Consider the following 22225-nt stretch of genomic DNA (forward strand, 5'->3'; position numbering starts at 1 on the left):
GGAAGTAGGAGGATGAGTTACTCTCCTTCAGGCTGTAAGTTGGAACCTTCTTCACTGCCTCATCAGCTCCCACCTCTAGCTGTCACTCAAAGCAGGTATGGGCACAGAGAGAAGACAGCCTTTCACACACGCCTTTCTTCTTATTTCGCCACCTGAGCTGGCTCATGCTGGGGTGAGGGACCATCTACCCATGAGCCATCGTGGATAGGGGTGTAAGAGAAGGAGTTTTGGGGGGATGCAATCCCAGGCATTCTGCTTCCAAACCTGGCATGGCCACCCCTTTTAACTGTAATTTCATCCATCTTTAATATGAGGAAGAACAATCAGAATGTCTCAGGGTCCCTCTGGAGTTCCAGAAGGTACCACTAAATGTATCCATTGCATTTCAGACACAAGGTGCCTTTCAGACACGGCCTCTTCGAAGTGCTGCCGGAGGCCTTTGTACTTTAAAGCCATCTTGTTTATCTCCAGAGCCAGACTGCTTACAGCTCTTGATGTGAGATAGGATCAATTAAAGTGCTCTATTAAAAGCATGTCCAATGAGGGTGCGCAATGGTAAGGAAGCTGATGAAATGATGATGATGCTTCGTCTCTTATCACCCCTCTCATTCATTTGAAAATCAGGATTTGAAAGCAAGGTGCCAGGAGCAGCCCCTCACATGTGTTCTTTCTCATTAAAAAAAAAAAAAACAAAAAACAAAAAACAAAAACAAAAAACTCTTAATGTTTCCATTACCCAAGAAGGCCACACAGCCATGGTACATCCACTGGAGGTCATTTCCCACTGTGAGCAGAGTGTGGTTTCAATTGAAGTTGATCTGGGGGTTTTCAGTCCACAGAAAAGGCTGAGAGCCAAATACTTTCCCATTTCGTGCCAGGACACTGGATCTATATCATTTAGCAGCAAGTCAGTATCTCCATCTGGGAAAGGGGTGGTGTTCATAGACAGGAAAGTGAAAGCAAAGAGAGCTGTGTTGATGTGTCTCCGCTCCCGGCAACCGGAAGAGTTTGGAATGATGATCATCATCATAATACAGAAGAGAAAAACAACATAAAGAAGTTCAGATGACTTGTCCACGGTGGAAGAGCTGGAAAGCAGAGTAGGGGCCACACCAGGTTGGGATGGCTCCTAACCACGTCCAGGGATCGCTGGCCTGGGAATTGTGTACACATTGGGACCCTGCTGATGTTGCCTGAATTTGTGCCCTAGCCTCACAAGATATAGTAAACCACAGCCTTACAGACTCTTGATGTCCACTCTGCCACTAGGAAGTTTCATCGGAAGCCACAGCTCCAAAAGAGACTATCACCACGCCAATGTGTTTACACAAGGCAGGGAGATTCTGTTTCCTGGGACCAGGGTACCTTCACATAGTCCTTCCATCAGTGTTTTGTGAATGGCATTCTTCTGAGAGCCAGGCCAATTCAAGGCTTTCTCGGAGAACCTAATGAAAGGACAAAAGGAGCCTAGTTCTGCACCCTTGCCCAGGAGCAGACCTGGCAAGGGCTGGGCTGGGCCTGGGGCTAGGGCCTTGAAGGAGTTTAGGTTTCAGTTCTTGGAAACTTAGCTTTTCCCTCTGAAGAGACTGGAGTTGTCAGTTTTGAAGCTGCTATGCGCTCTGTCTGTGATGCTCTTGAGATACTCCATGTTCCTTGTGTGCAACATGGCTTGGTTAGCTTCTTGCTGACATCATCCAATTGTATGGTGGCTTTCTGCTGATTCTGTTCCATATTTTCCACTTCAAATTGTACATGAAACACTGTGCTTCTTAATCAACTTCCTTGCCCTAAGATATGACTTGTGCTAGACCTCTTGTCTCAACATTCCTACCTTCCTTATTTTTTTTTCAGAGTCTTAAGACGTTTATTTAGAAGGCTCAACTTTGACAAACATCTCTGAATTTGCATAGCCACACAGACTTGAACTGCTACATAGGCAAGTATGTTCCAGCTGTCCACACCATGTGTACTGAGGTGGAACATGTGATAGACCACTGCAACTTGATAGAAAGGAGGTCCCAATGCTCCACCATTGGGCAGATGCTCTTTCCCACACGATTAAGTTTGGGATCAACCCAGGCAACTTAGATGGAGCTTTAAATTGGAGGGTTTTACTTAAGGTGTTTAGGACACAACACACCTATATACAAGACCAGTGTGGGTGCTAACCACAATGCAATAATGTATTACAGTTGGTCACTAAAACTCTTGGTTTTGAAATGCCACCCCGGCTCTGGCCCCTTTTCACATGTCACTGCAGTGAACTGACAGATCTGAGACCCTCCAGGAAGAGAGTCCCCTCTTTACCCTGGACCTGACCCATTCTGTGTCAGGCAAGCAGCTCACAGGAGCTGGGGACATCTCACTGGCCTCTCTTTTTGTCTGGAAGCATTGCCAAGGCCTCTGCAGTGTGTCATTGATAGAGGGCTGGGTGACATTCTTGGGTGTTGAGTTTTTATACCACAGATTGATCTTCACAGCCATCAAGGACCTCCCTGGAATTACATGATTGAGCAAAACTTAGACTGGCCAGTGTCCTTAGAGACCCCAAGCTGGCTTTTGTCTCGGACTAAGATGGCCTCATTTCCGTACTGGGAGTACCACATGATGCGGCTCCTGCTCAGGTATGTGCTAGGTGGTACAGACTCCAACTTCTGCTGCTGCCGTTGCCAAATCAGCAAGGAAGTGTCCCTGTACCAGAGACGGGCATAGCATTCTGACAGGGCCTTCTCTGCCAGCGGGACCCGACCGCTCATCCCCCAGCCCCAAGCTCCTGCATACCTGGCTTTCCTAGGTCAGAAGCAGCTGGCTGCTTTGGGCTGTTAACTAGTTGGCCAACAGCCTTGATGGCTGTTTGGTTAAGGAGTCCTCGTTCAACTTAATAGTGGAAGTAGGCAACTCAGACCTTCCATGGGCAAGATCTCAGGAGGGCAGGGGAAGCCAAGACACCTCTGACCCTGTTCAGAAGCCATGTGAGAGCCATTCCTGACAGAAAGTGGGTCAGATTGGCGCTGTGGTCCAAGCTCTGTACAGTAGAGTTGTATAGCGTTGACGAAAACTCCACACCACTCTTGGCGGCCTGTTAGGTGTCCACTGCCTCTGAGATGCTTCTGAGCTCAAGGAGATGTATCCAGGGTCCCGAGAGAACGAGCATTATAAAGTCTGAAGCAGGGGCTGACCTGTCCACACCACTCGAAACGCAGTTGGAATCTGTACTTAGAGCTGGTTCAGGTCCTTTTCTAGCCAGTCTTCCTCTCTTACCAAGGGTGACACCTTCACTGCTGCTGCTGTCCTCTTCAGCCAAGAGCCCTTCCTTATCTTTTAATCTTCCGGTTCTTCCACTCGGGACCCTGTCATTGAAGAATGATCTGCAGGTCCAGGTCAACATACTTTTCAATAATAAACTTTCTATGAGAGATCACATCACTGAAGAATTCTCTGTTCAGAGCCTACAATTTTCCTGGGGGTAAACATTATGGTTCATCTTTGAAATTCTAGTGACATGCAAGATGTGGGACACAGGACAGGCTGTTTTCCTCAATGCTGTCCATAAAATGGGAAGCTCATGCTAATAACTCTAAGGCCAGCACCCATGGCAACTTCCTAGCCTTGTCTCCATCCTTCAAGAAGCTATGCTCAATGGCCATAGGTGAGAGTGTATGTCCAAGAAACAGGCAGCTTTGGAGGGTAAATGAAACACAGATGGAAAGAATGTGGGCAGGTGCAGAGAGCAGTCTTCTCGCTCTGTAGCTGAGAAGAGGTGAGCAACACTCTCCAGGCCTTACAGCTCAATGGCCAGGCTGCCGTTCAACCCAAAGCCCCTTACCCATGGCACCAAGTAGCCCCACATGAAGGCTGCTTTAACTAGACTTCTATTTCCCAAGAAGCTAGGGTCTTACTATAACAAGGCACCAGCTGCACAGGCTAAGCGGGTGAGAATACACTCAGATTTTTGTCAGAGAGTAAGGCAGATAAGGAGGGGCACAGGATGGTCTTGTACCTCATCTCTAAAGCAGCTATGCGCCCTAAAACAGTCTTTGTGTGCTCCATTAAACAACGAACAGACTAGAAGTTTTCTAAATGTATACATATATGAAGGTAATTTAAATAAAATCACCAAATAATGGGGGGAGAGAGCCCCAACTGTCCATCACTCGTCACCAAATGAAGCTTCCAGTACTGGGACCAGGTTACATCTAATGGAGTTGTTGGCCAAAGGGGTCCCATGGGAATGCCCAAGCAACCTAGGTTGGTGCCAGACTATAGGTTTTTCCCCACAAACTGATGGTAAGATCCTATAACTAAAGACAACACTGACGTAGCTCATTGAACGTGGAGGGGTTGAGCCATGCTACACAGGGCCCTCAGCCCCACTTCCAGGGTCTTTGGTACAGGAAGGTACTCTACACACCACCAAAGGAAACTGTAGACACCAACCTGGCCACAAACTCTTTGATCTGCAGTGGTTTACTACATGCAAGACATGCTAGGGCAATGGTGGCACAAAGCCTGTGGGAGTCACCAACCAGTACCTGATGTGACATAAGGCCCACCCCACAGGATGGAACCCATACCGGACACTGCTTGGGTGACCAAGAACCAGAGACTAGATAGACCAGAGACCTAGGGTAAAAGACCATAGTAATAAAATGACCATCAGTGAATTCTGCTACAGTCATAGGTCAGTGCCTCACTCAGCCAACATAAGAGAAGTTCCCTCCTGCAGCAGATGGGAACAAATATAGAGACCCACAGGCAGACAGTGTGTAGACAGTGAGAGACCTTGAAATACACAGCCCTAAACTGTATCTCTCCTTCAGATCCCTCCCCTCAGGGCTTAGGGAATCCTGTGGAAGAGGAGGTAGAAAAGAGCGTAAGAGCCAGGGATGGAGGACACCGATAAAACAAGACCCTCTGAATCGACTGAGTAAAGCTAGTATGAACTCACAGAGACTGAGGGTGCATGCACAGGGCCTGCACAGGTCTGCACCAGGTCCTCTCTGCATGTATTATGGCTTCCATTTGAGCGATTTTATGGGATTCCTGGGTGTGCAAACGAGTGGGTCTTGGACTCTTATGTCATCTCTTGGGTTCATTTCTTTCTTTTTGTTTTTTTCCCAATTCTGATGTATTAGTTTTGTCTTATATATTATGTTACATTAATTACACCACATTATTACATTCCCTAGAGGTCTCTTTGTTTTCTAATGAGAGCTCGGAAGTGAGTTGATCTAGTTGGGAGGGGAAGTGGAGAGGAGCCGGGAGGGGCAGAGGAAGGGGAAACTGTAATCGGGGTCTATCATGTGAGAAAAAGAAATCTATTTCCAATTGAAGGGAAAAACTCGCATATGTTCTAGTGTGACAATCTCATCGTTTTGTTCACTTAGGAGAAAAGCTGTAGTCAAGATTCTAAGAAGACACTGGGGATGAGAGTCTGCCACAGTTTCTTCCCTAATCTCCCAGGCACACTGTGTGGCACACTGTAAACCTCTGCTTTCTTGGACAAGAGGTGTATGTGGTAGGGCGAAGCCAGAGGATGCCTCAAACACAGGACTTCCTGGCTAAATGGAACCTTCCTCAGCACATCTTTCCTTATTTTTACACACTGACTTCCTACACTTACCTGTGGGGTGAGAATGAGACAATTCAGCAGCCCCTCCATCCTGAAGGGCAGTGGTTCCTACTCTGGAGAACCAGGAACAGTGGCTTTGTCATAAAAGAAATCAGCTGGGGGGGAAACACTGAGGTGGGAGCCAGACTAAGATGTTATTTGTTAATAAAATTTATACAGAATAAAAATATCTATTTATTTATAGCTGGTGGTTCATAAAACTAAGCCTGGTGTTTCTTATGTTGCAATTTGTGGTTACATTCTGGCAAAATTACTGGTGTTGAAATATTTAAAAATCACTACTAACAACCATAGGAGAAAGCATCTATCAGCCTTAACATTAGTATGATAATTCCGTGTGGCCAATACAATGGTAGTCACCGCTTTATGCATGTTGGTAACTTAAGCAAATATGGTCTACTTTAAAGCGTAAAAGCATCACATAATCTTCATTTACTTGACCTGGCTTGAATATAATAGCCTTAGTGTAATCTCATTAGCCGTTTTAATGAATATTTACAGTTCAGCTGCTTTCACAGCAGCTCAACTTGAGTGAATGAGCTCTCTTGGTGTTCTAAATTAAAGTAACTTTCCTTTTTATAAAAAGTGTGTGTGTGTGTGTGTGTGTGTGTGTGTGTGTGTGTGTGTGTGTACATGCACTGGTGCACTCCCGTGCACATGTGGAAGCCAGAGTTGCCATCAGGCATCTTCCTCTATTACTCTCCAACTCAGTATTTGCGACAACATCTCTCACAGGAGCTCGCTGACTCGGCTGGGCTCGCTGGGCCGTGAGCTCTGCGGTCGGCCCGTCTCTTCCCATCCAATGCTAGGGTCACAAGCATGCAACCACATCCAGCTTTTGCCTGAGCGCTGGAGATCCAGACTCAGGTCCTGATGATCACAAGGCATCTCCCAGCTCCATGTTTCTCACTAAAGAGAGCCTTGGTTCAGAAGCAGAACATTTTAGTATAGCTTTTTAGTACAGCCATGTTAACTTTCCTCAGCAGTGGAGGTATTCAATCTTCAACGGAAAACAATTTTGGACAGTGAAAGCCTTTCTTCATTCCCTGCAGGAGGCTGAACTGTGCCCTACAAAAGATGCTCCAAAGCCCTCACCTCAGGACCTGTGTGTGAGGCTTTGCTCAGGAACAGCATCTATACAGAGGCACTGGTGGTGCCCTGAGGTCACATTGGAGTAGGGTGGGTGCTGATGCGCTATGACCAACACCCTTCTAAGAAGACACCCTGCAGAGGCATGGTCAGAGGAGGCAAATCTGGGGGGACAGGCGTATACGCCCAACACAGAGCTCAGAAGTGGGCTTTGGTCAGCAGGCTCCACCCTGGAGATGGCAGGAACACAGGTCTGCAGACACCCAAGTCAGGCTTTGAGAGTTCAGAAGGTCAGTCAGTCCATCCCTGCAGGCTTCAAGCAGCTTGTTCAAGCATTGGGGGTGTATGGCAGCTTCATTAGAACCAAATCCTTCCTTCCAGAAAGGGGGATGGGCCATGGGACCCAGCAGGTAAACAAATGTCACCTGTCTTAGAATGCTGGAATTTAAGATACCCAGGGGCTCCTCTCCAGGTTAAAAGAAACAGAAAACAACTGCAGGAAGGGAGACAGACCAGGGGGCCTGCAGAGGGGGATTCTGGGAGCAGTGAGGGGAGCTGCAGAGGGGGATTCTGGGAGCAGTGAGGGGAGATGGACCAGGGGAGCTGCAGAGGGGGATTCTGGGAGCAGTGAGGGGAGATGGACCAGGGGAGCTGCAGGAGGATTCTCAGGCAGTGGAGCGGTCTGCTAGCTGTGCAGAGATCTGGGTTTGCAGCTGTGTGGGTTGTCACTCACGCTAGGACTGGCTTTCAGGTGACCCACTGCCTGCCAGTCATTCCTGCTCCTTATAAGAAGCCACTCACCCCAAGTCCCGTTAGTGACCCCAGTAAAAACTCACTGATTCACCAAGTTGGACTTCAGTGAAATTGTTACTTTGGTCTGTTGTGGATTCTCTTTCTGGGGTGAGTAGATGTGTGTGTGTGTGTGTGTGTGTGTGTGTGTGTGTGTGTGTGTGTGTGTGTGTGTTGGGTCTCCTCAGGAGAAGTCACACACAACAGTTTCAACAGTTTGTTACAGAAGGTCTCAGATACTGACATTCTGGAACATTCTCAGGCTTCATGCCCATTCATTTATCTATGCTAACATGAACTGGGAAACAAGATAAGGCTGCCAAGTCCTTCAGTGGACCTCAGAACACCAGACTAGCAACAGGCAGAGGTCTCATCTTCAGACTTAAGGTCTTCTCAGCACAAAGAAGTGTCTTCATAGCAGCCTTGCCTTAGCGTCCTGACTGTATACAAGGCTTTTAACGCCCCGCTGTGCACTCGCTCACCACAGCACTCCTAAGCCTCTATGGTGGATGTTTCTGCGATTAACTGATTAGCATGGACCAGGTCTTTACACTGCACTGCAGACTTGGTCCTCCAATCCGTCCATGAGGGAAGTGAGTAAGTCGGCCACAGGGCTTTCCCTTGAGTCTGTCTGCCCAGTGTGAGCACCGTCACTCTGCTCTCTCCAAAAGCAAGGCCCTTGAGACTTGACTTCCACCATAAGCCCTCTCCGAACAGTCATCATTAATTTCCTTCTTACAAAGAGCAGAGGCGAGCACTCAGGTTTCGTAGGACCGGGGTGATATCTCCAGGAACCTGAGAATGCAATCCCAGAGCGGTACTGACTTCCCGTTTTGTTTCCAATTCACTTTACTTGTCTCAATTTTAAAAATCACAGAAAAATAATCACCAAAGCATTTGACTAGATCTTAAAAAAAAAAAAAGAACACAGCAGGAAGCTTTCAAAACTACAAACGTAAATGATAATGTCTGAGGGGCGTTAATTAGAACAGAAGGAGAAAGCAATGTGGAAGGGGAGAAAGGCAGAGAATGCTTTCCATGATGTCTGCAGAATAATTTCCCCAAGAGAAGAGGCAACCAAGTCACACTGAGAACCCAGAGTCAACCAAGTCACACACACAGCCCAGAGTCAACCAAGTCACACTGAGAACCCAGAGTCAACCAAGTCACACACATAACCCACAACCAACCAAGTCACACACACAGCCCAGAGTCTACCAAGTCACACATAGAGCCAAGAAAATCAACTAACTTACACACATAGCTTAGATTCTATTACACTCGGCCAAATTCTCTTCCCTGAAGAATCAGAGGTAGGAATGCACGTGAGTATACCACACCTACTCGCATGAGCATGTTAAGTACTTATGGCTGTGGCTGGCCAGGAACCATGGGAACTACTTGGCAACAGAGTACAGTAACCAGAAAACTCTAGAAGTTTCACTGCAGGTTTCCAGCACTTGTGTGTGTGTGTGTGTGTGTGTGTGTGTGTGTGTGTGTGTGTGTGTGTGTGTCCTTGTGAGTATGTGTCATGTTATACATGTGGAAGCAAGAGGACAACCTTGGATATCAGCCCTCGCCTTCCACCTTTTTTGAGACACGGTCTCTTCATAGTTTGTTGCTGCATACACTAAGTTAGCTGGTCCACGAGCTTGGGGAGAATTCCTGTCTCCACCTCTCATCTCACTGGCACCGGCATCACAGACACATGCTACTGGCGTTACTCGGTTTCTGAGGATTCAAACTCAGGTCCCCTCGACTGCAGAGCAGCGCCCTCACCCACCCTCTGCTGCTTCACTCATGTGACAGTTTTCTACACTGACATTCCTGAGGAGAGGACGCATGGAGTCTCTCCAGGACAAAGAGAAGAAATTCAGGAAGAACGATGGCCAGTCCCTTTGGGGAGCAGTAAACACATTCCTGTGATGAAGAGCATTTGGATAGAGAGTCAGAGAGCCTCAGGTGAGGGATTTCTCCTTGGCAGTGTGTGGACTAGGGGCCTGTGATGCTTGGCATTGGCATCAGGGTAGGGTGGAGGATGCTGCTTCAGACTCAGTAGGAGGAGCCATGCAAGAAGGTAGCCAGTGGCCTGGGACTTAACACTGTTGACAGACTACCTGATCAACTGGACCACAGTCTTCATCTGGGTCTGCATATCCATGTGGCAAAGGACAAGTCACAACCTTTCCTGTTTCAGCTTCTGCTCTCTAGGAACATCTTACCAGGGAACTTTACTGCGATGCCCAGGACGCACTGGTCAGTGAAAACTTGAACTGTAAATGGGTTCCCAGACAAATATACAGCTAATGTTTAAATCAAATAGGAAACCAGTTCTGTTCCAGCTGTTGATTTTATCATTTGGATTGGTTTTAATTCCATCATTTAAGAAGTTCAAATTCTATTTAAGCAGATTCCACTGTGTGCTGTGTGAAGGAACTGCACATGGCTATGATCTGAGTGTGTGCATCTATCTGGGAGAAGTCCGATTCATGTCCGCTCTTTTTTGCTAAGCCCTTCTTCTGTGCTGTATAATTTATACAGCAATCCCCCTGGGAAGGCTGCACTTGAGAATATTTTTGATTCCCTGTAAAGTTTGAACTTGAAACCTGACATCTCGGGATGCAGATGACACCTCCAGGCCCCTCTCAATATACCTGGCCATCTTTATTATAAAACATTTCTGGGATATGAATAAGAGGTTTATAAATCCACAGCTGGTGGCATGTAGATGCCTCCCATGATGATCTGTAATTGGCTTCTCTCTGCGGTATGCTGACTTGGGGTGGTTCTAGAGTGAATACAGGCTGCACAGACCCCATGGCCTCCATCTCTCTGGACACAGGGGCCCTCTGAAGGCTAAGTGCAAACTTACCTCCTGTTGCATGTTTTCTCCTCTCACAGAACTGTAGTTCCCAGTATTGTATGAGACAACTGGACACATTGTTGAGTGTGGTCTTGGCATGTCCGAAGGCTTCCAAGATGCACATGGCCTGCAGCACAAGAGAGAATTTGATTGGACGACTCCTTAAAAATAATAAGGTTGGGGAGTCATAGCAAAGAGGCTGGGAATATTCTGCTATCTGGAAGGCTCTGTGCTTTCCACATCACACAGGCTGAATTTGTAAGGTTACTTTCTCCTCAAATGTAAGTTATGAGTACAGCAAACAGTACACTGTTAATAAGGTGTCACATATTTTACTTTTCTTGTGTAAATGGAGGCCAGTGTACACACACACACACACACACACACACACACACACACACACACACGCACACACACTATGCAGGGGAGGGGGCTGGTGCCTCATGTACACACGTGTGCAGACGACGCTGGGTGCCTTACTCTCGTTATTCTCGACCTTATTCCCTTACAACAGAATCTCTTCTTGAATCTGGAGCTAAACTTGAAGCCAAGAAGCTTCCTACGTCTCCTGTCTCTGCTGCCACAGTACCGGAGTGACAGGCATGTAGATGATCATTCCTGGCTTTTCATATGGGTCCTGGAACCTGATCCGAGGCCTTACCAACTGAGCCACATCCCCAGCCCCTAGATGTTTTTAAAGAGAGCAATTAGAAATGACATAAACCTGAGACAGAACTTCCTTTAAAATGATGTGTGGGACACTGGCATGATTGCACATGCTTCAACATGTGGGCCTGCTAGCCTCTTTCTTGGTTGCACTGTGCCCCTGGTAACTCATCCTCTCCTGCAGAAATGGAACGGAACACCTAGATGAAGTTGCTATCATGACTCCTCACTGCCCTGTGCTTTGTCTCAAAGTTCGTGAGCCCATGGTTCTAAAACTGTAGTACAAAGTCCCTTGGGTGAACCCCAGGATCTGACATTCTCTCTAAACAAGTTTCTTCAAATATTGAACATGAAATAAAATTCACTTCTCATCCATCAGTTGACTGTGACTCTAATAGAGATGGTGGCCGAACAACCCTCCAAAATATATGGAAATCTGGCATGTTATTTCTCTTTTAAGACATTCTACAAATACATTAAATACAGCTTCCAACTCAGCCACCAGACGGAAAAGGGCCACCCTCTACTGAGTCACTGGGTCCTCATCCTAGACTCTTTGATTTATGACATTATTTCTGAGGTCATTATTATAAATTTTTAACAAATATTTTGAGATCATTTTTAAAAGTCTTTTTGGAATTTGATACACTCAGGCACTTACTAATTTGAGAAGCATTTTGCATGATTAACTATTATAAAGCAACACTTTGATCCCAATTACAAATCAAAAATGTTAACCATGATAATGAAATGTGTTTAACCATCTGGTTTTGAAGCTTGGATTTCTGAAGACACATTAAATCTTTACAAAACTCCATGATTTGGGCCTGAAAATTAATATAACCAAATTGATAGCAGGTGTGATAGGACCACCCTCCGCCAAAATAATTAGTGATTGGTATACTCTTATTTTTCTTTAACATTACTCCGAATAGAGAAGTATGCATATGTTGAAGTTAATATTGTGATTTCTTTTCACTGCACAAATGTTTTACAAAATAATTATTTAAAAAGCCATAAAAGGATGAATTTAAGAATATTTTAAATTTGGTGCATTTCTGTGTTGTATTTAACAATAAAGTTATGGTTATATTATTCTACAAGAAAACGTATCATACATAATGGAGGATGTATTCCCAGGCAGAAAGCATGGGGCAACGATCACATGCACATGCCTCCCCCCCCCATCAGTAGCTGCCTCCCCATTTCAAGTTAGTAGATGGCACATTCTAAGACATTCGACCTCCAACCCCATCCTCCTTTACTCTAACAGAGGAATTCCTTCTTGGTGCTTTTCAGTGTCGTGTGGGTAAAGCTTTGTGCCCACCACAGAGCAGACGCATGACAAGTAATTATTTTCTTTCCGTTGTAACTGTAGACTACCCACATTCTAACAGGCAGTGCATCTGCCCAGATATACATGTGTATACATGTGATGTTTCCAACATTTATCATCAAAGTCTCCACTTTACTGTCAATGAAACAGAATCGCCAGCGGCCAGGATCATAGACTCCAAATACCCTAACTGGGATTTGAACCCAGAAATCCGGGTGCAGAGTCACACACTTAATCCCAGCTTCATACTGTTAACCTCATCCAACTAGTGTTGGATTAGCAATAAAGACATGTGAGGTGTGACACCGGTATAAAGCCGAAGCCACTGTAGAATTGAAGGATTGTAAATTCTTAACAGACTTGTTCAGTGCACTCGCCTGCTTCCAGAAGACAGTGCCAAGCTCCAAAAAGCCCAGTTTTCTTCTGTATTAGCTAGTCAGCCAATAGGTGGCGCTAAATAACTGTATGAAGAGAAATGCTGGGAAAACTCCTAACAGTATTCTACTGTCGCCCTTGACTTTGAAACAAAATTATGAGAACAGCACACAGCCACAAAATTTTAAATAAAAATACACAGGAAAAAATGCCTACTTGTACCCTCAATATTTACTGATTAAAATTGTATTGGCCTGATTTTTTTCCATTTAATAATGTGTTGTAAATTTCAATAGTTAAAGTGACCATGTGCAATGTAGCTAATTATATTGTATGTCCTAGAAATAAGGGTCCATGGGCTCCTTAATGAATATCCTCACATCTACCAATCTTCCTGAGCCTGTCATTCCCCTCTGAAAGGGACTTTTCAGTAAAGCCTTATTTAAATGATTGCAACAGAATTGAATGAACCTAAAACTCATTTGGGATGCAATGGGCAAGAAGTCCCAGGCAATTTCTCTTAAAAAACATGGCTTTTCTGTTCCAATAAATCCAATGACATGGAAAAACCCTGCTTCTGAGCTTCAAGATTCAGAGACAGAGGTTAGAGATCAAACATTGTTGCTGGGGCTTAGCTGCTCCCAGACTGAGGAGAAGAAAGCTACTTCTCCATGGAGAAAGCAACTTCTCCGGGGAGAAAGCAACTATCTGTGGAGAAAGCAACTCCTCAGTGGATGGGTCTCCACCTTCCCCTCACAACATGGAACACAGCAAACACCCTGGCAGGCTTCTCTCCATCTCACAGGATGCAGCTTTAGTGCAAGACTGGACTTCAAACACCTTTGCTATGTGGCTTCAGAAGTGTATGACCTGGAGAGGCGAGCGGGTTCACTTCTGGACCTCAGCGCCCACCCTCCCTCCCCAGCATCTTTCATACCCAGCTATTTCTTCATCTTTACTCCTCCTGCATGACTCCTGGAGCACCATGCACCAGGACCGTGAACCTCTCAGAGCCACCCGCTGCTCTTCTGGGCTGCATGTAGCCTTGAGAAGGCTGTCTGTCACTGGCGTCCGTGACGGGAGGTTCCTTCATCACCCTCCACATGACTTTCACTGGCAACGCCTGCTGCCAAGCTCCCACTTTTATCTATCCAGCTTCCTTCCATTAGCATCACCTTTACTGACTGAATAAAGCCATCAGTGACTTTTCCTCTCACACAACAGTCTGCTTTGGACATCAGAGCCTCTCCAGCGGGAGGTGTTTGTCATGGGCTAGGCCCAGGTGCAGAACTCTTGAGGGCTCAGTCTCTCAGGGCAGCTCTCCTGCCCTTCCCAAGTCACCCGAGAGCTTCCTCACATCGTAGTTGGTTCTCACTTTCAATCTCACTGCTAAATTGTTCTGTGCACCAAGGGTGCGCTATTATTCCGCTAACCAAATCTTTCTCTCACACAGGATGCAGCAGCCCCTCAATCTACTGCATTGCACAGATGCCCTGTAACATTATACAGATATACAGTTGGTTTACAAATTCTTTTGACACTTGCATAGATCCATTTATTCCCCGGATGCCTGGCCGAACCTGCCCTGAGCTTCAGGAACTTAGACAACGATATTCATGTGGATGATATTCAAAGTGGGGGACTCCCACAGTTAGCATGGAATTTAAACGTGTCATAAGGAATGAGGAAAACCCACATATGAGTTAGAATGCATTCCACTCGACATCTGCACAGAACCAATGGCTCTGATTCCCCGTTACCAGCAGATTGGATGGAGTTACTCCTAACTTACTCCCAGGAATGAGAAGTTACTCACTCCAACTAAACAGCAAAGCCAATTTACATAAAGTGATCAGAATACATTTTAGAAATTACAGCGCCTGGGCTCTCGCCAACAATCATTTTAATAGATGATTATTTTAGCCTGTAATTTAGAGGGGAGACTATTGTTCCCTGTCATTTCAATTAAGTCAATAGATTCTGTTATTTCCATTAGTTAACCTGCATTTATCTTATAACCGCGCCGATTTATTCATGTTCTCACTTGGGAGTATCAGCGGCTGGTGCATTTGCATGTTTAAATAAAGACCATGGGCTTGCTGGGTTTCCCAGGTTGACTCCAACTGCTACCTTGGAGTCGTGGAGTGGGCTGACGTGTTGCTGAAGAGGGTCCTAGCTTAATAAAGAGCTATAGATTAAAACCACCCATGTTTTCTGGATCCACTTCTTTTAAAAACACTGAAGCTTTGTCGTTAGCTCTCAGGATGCTCCCAGCTTTGCTTCTCAGGCAATCCTCAGCAGGAGTATGAGCCTGGGAGGGACTTTCTGTGCAAACACCCCAAGATCTTTTCTTTTTGCCTATAATTCTGACCATGGTTTACCATGGCGATACATCCTTGCATTTGCAAGTGACATTGCTCTCGGCACATATTCAACAGAAACCACTTACGTGCTTGAGTCTGGCGTCAAACATGGCGCGGCTGGCGCTGGCCCTGCCAGTCAGGTGCCTCAGGATCTGCTTGCTGGCCTGGGTCTTCCCTGACCCTCTTTCTCCACTGCAGAAAGATACGGGAAACACACATTCACTGGCTTAGAAGATAGAGACAAAGAAAGAACCAGAGGCAACTCTCAGACCCGGAGATGGTAGGAGGGTAGCACACACTTTCGGGGAGTTGATGGTCGGGCTTGACTCTTGAATCTGATGGGTTTGACCCGAGTCGGCACGCGTTCTGTCTCGCTCACAATGATGTGCTGGACGTCATTAACTCCAGAGGACCACCTGACACCTGTCTTCCAGCGGCTGAAGGTCAACCACTTTCTAATTAATTAAATGGAATTTTCTAGCAAAATGTTGAAATTTTAATAATTGAACTCTCAACTTGAAGAATGCTCCCCCCTGCCTTTTCTCAACTCTACTGCCCTAATTCATGTGTGTTACTGGGACAAAAAAAAAGTCACCAACTTTAAAATGTGACGTTAAAATAAATTAAAAAAAAAAAACTAATGTTCCATTTGGTGCTAATTTATAGAACATCTATTTTAGAGATATTCAACTTTTCCCCCTTTTATTGAAAATAGATTTTTTTTCTCACATCATATATCTTAATTACAGTTTCCCCTCCCTCTGCTCCTCCAAGTTCTTCCCCGCCTCCTTTCCCATTTCATCTGGATCTACTACTTTCTGTCTCTCTTTTTAAAAAAAGGAAAGGCTTCTAAGGGGTAGTAATAAAATAAAATAAGATAAAAAAAAAAAACAAAAAACCAAACACCTAACACATTGGAATTGGACAAAACAAACAGAAGGAAAAGAGCCCAAGAGAAGACGTAAGAAACAGAGACCCATGTTCATACACCCAGGAATCCCACAAAAACACTAAACTGGGAGCCATAACATATACACAGAGGACCCGATGCAAACCCATGCACATCCTGTGCATTTCGCTTTAGTCTCTGAGTTCACAGGAGCTCTGAGCATGTTGATTTAGAGGGTCTTATTTTCTTGGTGTCTCCTCCACCCCACCCTTACACTCTTCCTGCTTCCTTTTCTACGGGGTTCCCCAAGCCCTAGAGGGATATTCAACGTTGGATGACTAAAATCTGGGTTACCATCTGTCTGCGCTACTTTTGTGGCACAAGAGAAAAACACAGTCGGTGGGGAGTTTTTAGCTCCCGCTGAGCTCTTTCGGGACAACCTGAATGCAGGGGTAGACAAGGCTGAAGCCTTCTCCCTTGTCACCCTGTTCCACATGGGGACCATGCCACCGTACGCAGCTTTAAAAGAAGGGCCAGGTGACTCACGCCACCACTGAGTCTTGTCACCTGAGACCCAGTTCTGCTTATAAGGACTTGGGAGGCTGCTGTTTAACTTAACTGAAGAAATGAGGTGCTGTTTTTCTTCCCCTCAAAAAAGCATTATTAGCTTTAAAAATCTGTCCTCAGGAAACATCAGTGGGGGAATGTTAGTGAGGAGTTTGGGGGAGGGAGTTACCATGAGCAAATGAATGCAGAATTTGGGACAAACCAAATTTAGGCAGGTCGTCTACCATGGCGCTCCTAGAGGACACTGTGGGCTCACTCTCAGCAAAGCCCCCAGAGCCACCTCTCCGCCCCCCCCACAATGTCCAGTTTATTAAGAAAGTGTGGAAAGAGGTGGCTCAGTGGTTAGAAGCACTGGCTGATGTTCTAGAGGACCCAGGTTCGATTCCCAGGCTGTCTGGTGTCCGATCACGCCAGGATAAAAGAAAAAAATAAAGGAAGAAGGAGGTGTTTTAGTATACATGTGAGCATGGGCGCATGGGCACTGTGTGCGTGTGTGTGTGTGTGTGTGTGTGTGTGTGTGTGTGTGTGTGTGAGAGAGAGAGAGAGAGAGAGAGAGAGAGAGAGAGAGAGAGGGGGGGGGGGCGTGGACAGTAACAACCACGCTGCCCACACTGAAAGGCCTCTCCAGAGACAGTAGCCCAAGTCTGATTTTAATCCTTAACTATTTCTAGAACCCTCTAAGTGCCTTCACATCCCACCCCGCCTGTGGCACTTCCCCTCACATCTTCATTTGAAGAGAAACCTTATCCCAGGGTAAACTGTCTTTCCGTGGTTTGAAAAATGGCTTTACGTTTCCAAGAAAACCCACCTCCAGAGGCATCCAGGGGGAAATGGCAGCAGGTGAATGCCAGCAACAGGCCAGGGAAACCCTGCCTTGCGACTAAATAAAGCCGCAGTTTGAAGCCTGTCAGGACCCAGCATGGAGCAGCAGCTTAGAACCAGCCGTTCAGCAAACTTGTCTCTCTGTGTGTTTCTTCTACTTGAAGGCAGATTCACTGTGTTGCTGTTTTAAATCTTCAAGATGAAGCATGCTTCCCGCTATTGGTTACTATAGTGGGTAGCCATTCCAGCTTTGATCTGGAAGTTCCAACCCCCATTGAGACTCTGGCAACTGTCACACCTATGAGGCAGGGCCAAGGGAGGTGCCTGGAGACCCGAGACCTGGATGGGGAGCCCGCGCTCTGTTCCTGGACCCTGGACGGTGGAGGTTGACTGAGCAGAGCTCCAGAGAACACCGCTGGACTGCGATACACCTTCCCCAGACCCCGCGACCTACCTTTCCCTTCATTTGTAAGTTATGCCATTAAATAAACATCCTTTTAACTACGTGGAGTGGCCTTAATAATTTCACCAATAGGTTACTATGGGCTCTGCTACACCTGGGGTGACGTCTAGAAGAAATCTGTCTGTCCCTTCTAACAAGACAAAGGTGCTTATTGGAAAGACAGACTGCAGACGCCGTGAGTGGGGAAATGGAACACGCCCCAGTCCTGGGGCCTGCATGGGACAAGACAACCTGACTCACCTGAGGAGGATGTTCTGCGGCCTTCGCTCCTGGAACAGCCTGTGGAAGGCCCTCTCTGCACAGGAGAAGAGGTGAGGTGGGAGTGATGGGCTGCGCTGGCCTGTGGGGCTCAGGTACAGCTGGGACACCTGTGGGCAGCAGATCAAAGAAGGAAGAACCATCTACTTCTGTCCGCATACCACTCAGCTGAAGAGGAAATCTTGAAACTGAAACATGTTGCTGGGCTACAGAAACCTGAGGTGTTGAGAAAACACTTGTATAATCACTCTTCTCTCAGTCCAATAGTGACAACATGGAGGTTTAGATTTTATCCTCATTTTTTTTTGGTCCACACACCTTAAACTATTCTGATGGTTTAAAGAACAGCACTTCACAAGACTCCAATCCAGTAGATGTCCATTAGATAAACTTAAACTGTGGCATTTCACATTACGCACAATTTCCCCAATACTTGGTGCCAGCGCTCTAAAATCACTGGGATTGTGAGCACAGGAGTTTATTTACACAATTCTCAGAGATATGGCAATGTCATCACCTTAATTTCAGTGACTGGTGACCTATGGCTGCCACTGGGACTCACTGCTAGTATTCTCAGTTCTCTGGTTTCTGGGGACTTTTGTTTTCTTCTAAGACACAGGGACTAAATAAAAACCAGGTGACAGGAACAGTTCAGAGTCATGAAGAAATGCCAGGCACCTCACAGGATAGCACAAAAGAACACAGCTCTTGTACTTACATTATTGCTAAGATACTACTCATGCCTGGATCCTGGGTCTGTGTGGCAGTTTCAAAGGGGGCATTGCTAATTAGAAGTGAACTGATCACCGGTATGCATTTACCAGGCATAAGGTGTACACTGCCTATATATCACTACAGCAGACTTTGTAGGAACATGATTCAACAGCAAAGGACAGATGGAGTGCCAAGCCTTTCCCTAGCACCTGTCAATAGCCATCCATGAACTAAGTCAATAGCCATCCATGAACTAAGTCAATAGCCATCCATGAACTAAACACCAGTCAATAGCCATCCATGAACTAAATACCTATCAATAGCCATCTGTGAATGAACTCTGTGCACTGGGAATTTTCCAAAGTGACCGGGCAGCATCACCATGAGACTGGTCAACCCAAGAGGTGAATTGCTGTGGGAAGTCATTCTAGCTAACAGTACAATTTTAAGACTAACAATTACAATCTTCTTGTATCTTAGCTAGAAAATATTAAGTATCAGATTCAGGTTCTTTAGGACAGGACACCTTTTGGAATGATCTCTGCGACATGCCATTTACCCATGCTCCAGACTTCTCTGGATTTTAGTATGTGTCTCTTGTTTGATGTTGCTCTCGTTGGTTGTAGTTCCATTTGTTTACCTCATTACCCTTTATTTCTCCTTGATAATTATTCCTATTGTATATAGTTTTGTGTTAGGTTAGAACTTTCCTCCTTAGACAAAAGGGGGAGATGTAGGGGTGGTTGTCTGTACCCTGAAGCACTGCCCCTAGTAGGCAGCAGGTAACTGCTAGGTATCTGCCCCCTTACCTCCTGCATGGCCTAGATGGGAACTCTTAAGACCTGGGATGAGCATGTACTGGCTCTCTTGGCTACCTCGTGGTCTTGGATGCTGGTGCTGCAGATCAAGGCAGAGTTCTCCAGAGAACCTTGTGAACTGCGCCCAACACCTCCTGGTTGGTCATAGATAGGGGGAATGATGGGGTGGCCAAGTCATATCCTGGGGTCTGGACCTGGGCAGCTGGAGGGTTGGTCTGCCAGATGTGAAATGGGGACAACTCCCATGCTTACAAGTTTGGAACTGGCTTGGGACCTGACCTGGAGATGCAAAGCTGCAGGATCTCCACAACACAAGGTAACAGCAGGATATGCAGAAGGAGCCCTAGAGAAGGCCCAGAATCAATGGGGTAATAGAAACCAGAGGCCTTGAACCAGACCAATAATGATTCTTTGCAATGAACACTTGCAAGTAAAGATATAGGACAAAAGGGTTTACAGCGACTCACTGTGTCACACTACAGCTTCCATGACAAGATTTTTAAGTTTTTTCCTTTTTAAATTTTCTTTCGCCGGGTGGTCATGGCGGCACACACCTTTAATCCCAGCACTCGGGAGGCAGAGCCAGGCGGATCTCTGTGAGTTCGAGGCCAGCCTGGGCTACCAAGTGAGTTCCAGGAAAGGCGCAAAGCTACACAGAGAAACCCTGTCTCGAAAAACCAAAAAAAAAAAAAATTTCTTTCGTTTTTTTCTCTTAAATTTTGTTGTATTTGGGGGGTGTGCAGGGCAGAAGGTGGATGCAAAGGCCACATTAAATAAATAAATAAATAAACAAACAAACAAACAAATACATAAAAGAGAGAACTTCTTTAGCAGGAAACCAAGTGTTCAGATAGGGGATCTAAACCACATGATACCAAATCAGTCAAGGATGCATGGAAATACACAGTATTATTCAATTTATTCTGTCTGGTAGGCACCAGTGGAGCAGAGTTACATATTTAAATGTAAAAGACACCTTTGGTAAAATAGATTTGGTTCCCTGAGTTGCCTCAGAATACATTAACATGACCATCGTGCTAATTCAAGTGAGAACAGTTCTGAGAAATGTTGTTTGATTAGTTGTTCCTTTAATTTTATGTCACCACATACACATGTGTGCCCCATGAATGTCACGCTAAAATGATATTTGGGGGGTTATACTCACCATCGTGGAGTAAATTGGGAGTTCTTTGAATGGATTAACAAGCAAGAAGATGTCCCCAATAAAAGTCTGTCAAAAAGATGCAAATAGTTCATCAACCACATAAATAGAATCATTTAAAATGATATAACTTAGAAACCATTGTGGGAAACATGGTGAATCAATAAAAGTCACATTTTAATATTTTTAATTGACTCAAACATTCTTAAGAAATATAGATTCATATTAGAATTAAATCAAGTTATCAGGTTTGGTTCCACAAAACACAACCAGTGAAATGGTTAGATTCTAAGAATTTATTGCATAGGGATTTTGTGAGACTCAGTCTGGGTAAACAGTATAGAAATAAAATAAACAAACTCATAGTAAGAAGAAAATGGGACAGTTAATTTTATGCTACTATAGAGTTAAAAAAAAGACACAAAGTGTTTGTAAAACTCAAAACTCAAACATTTTAATTAACAAAGTTGAAGTAATGATATATCAAGGCTTAGGAATAATGGAATAGAGACTATAAATAGAGATTTAAGTACATATATGTCTGTAATAACAACAAATATAAATGTTCCAAATACTGCAGCTAAAAGACAAAGACTATGAACTGTGTGGAAATGGTAGACATTGCTACTTTAAAGAAAAATGCCACAAATATGAAGATCAGGACAGTTTGAAAGTAAAAGAATAAAGCCAGATACACATTTAACAACAGCAGAAGAAAAGCAGACCGCACGGCATCAACCCATAGAGATGTGGCTTAGGCAGCAACACTGGGGGTTAAAAGGGGCATTTCATAATGAGAGATTGATACAGCAACCAGGAAGACGGCAATTCTATGCTTCCATGGTATATCAATCTACCATCAAGTATCTAAGACAAACAATGAGAGGAGGAACCTGGGCCCACCAGGACAAGAGAGATTTTCCAGTTTTGTTTATTGGAATAAGCAGATGAAAAATTGCAATAATTACTGATTTGACCAATGATTCATCCAGAAAGCAGATGCTAGAGACAGTAGGCGTGTATCCTCTAAGCCAAACACAGAAAAGTTGTTTAAACCTGGAGGATGTAAGGGGCATGGTGTGAGGGTAGGAAAATTCAGATGCAATGCCCTACTGAACACTGGGAACCAGCGAAGGCAGCTTAGTGTTAGTGTTAACACTAGAAAACATACGGTAGCTGTTTACAGTGGTGGTGAGGCTAATTTTAACTTCAGCAAGGCTTCCCTGTGCAGATCTACCATCAACTATTCAACTTCACATTGGACACCCCAAATAGACACTCCACACTGAGGGAAAAAAATTACATTGGGATAATTACTAAAGGAACTTGAGGCCCTCCTTAAATATGTGTGTTGAAATAGGCAAAAATGTGATTATAGAAATAGGATTCAACATTATGATAAAGTCATCCAAGGTGACA

The 22225-nt window shown here is 45.2% G+C and overlaps 2 protein-coding genes across 3 annotated transcripts in view; both read right to left on the reverse strand.

Annotated features, from left to right (window-relative positions):
* Window positions 1–22225, reverse strand: part of Myo16 (myosin XVI) — a 482961-nt gene that overhangs the window by 222790 nt on the left and 237946 nt on the right. For both annotated transcript variants that reach the window (XM_006981334.4, XM_015999820.3), the window contains exons 12-15: window positions 20810–20875; window positions 18095–18222; window positions 15200–15305; window positions 10383–10500 (exon numbers count right to left, since the gene is read on the reverse strand). In XM_006981334.4, coding sequence (XP_006981396.2) covers window positions 10383–10500; window positions 15200–15305; window positions 18095–18222; window positions 20810–20875 — 418 coding nt within the window. The remainder of the gene's footprint in view (window positions 1–10382; window positions 10501–15199; window positions 15306–18094; window positions 18223–20809; window positions 20876–22225) is intronic.
* LOC121824304 (uncharacterized protein BRD3OS-like) lies at window positions 2451–3267 on the reverse strand. The gene has a single exon (XM_042264897.2). The coding sequence runs from the start codon at window positions 2754–2756 to the stop codon at window positions 2502–2504; it is 255 nt and encodes an 84-aa protein (XP_042120831.2). The 5' UTR covers window positions 2757–3267; the 3' UTR covers window positions 2451–2501.

The sequence above is a fragment of the Peromyscus maniculatus genome, chromosome 17, assembly GCF_049852395.1.
Source record: "Peromyscus maniculatus bairdii isolate BWxNUB_F1_BW_parent chromosome 17, HU_Pman_BW_mat_3.1, whole genome shotgun sequence".
In the NCBI taxonomy this organism is placed as follows: domain Eukaryota; kingdom Metazoa; phylum Chordata; class Mammalia; order Rodentia; family Cricetidae; genus Peromyscus; species Peromyscus maniculatus.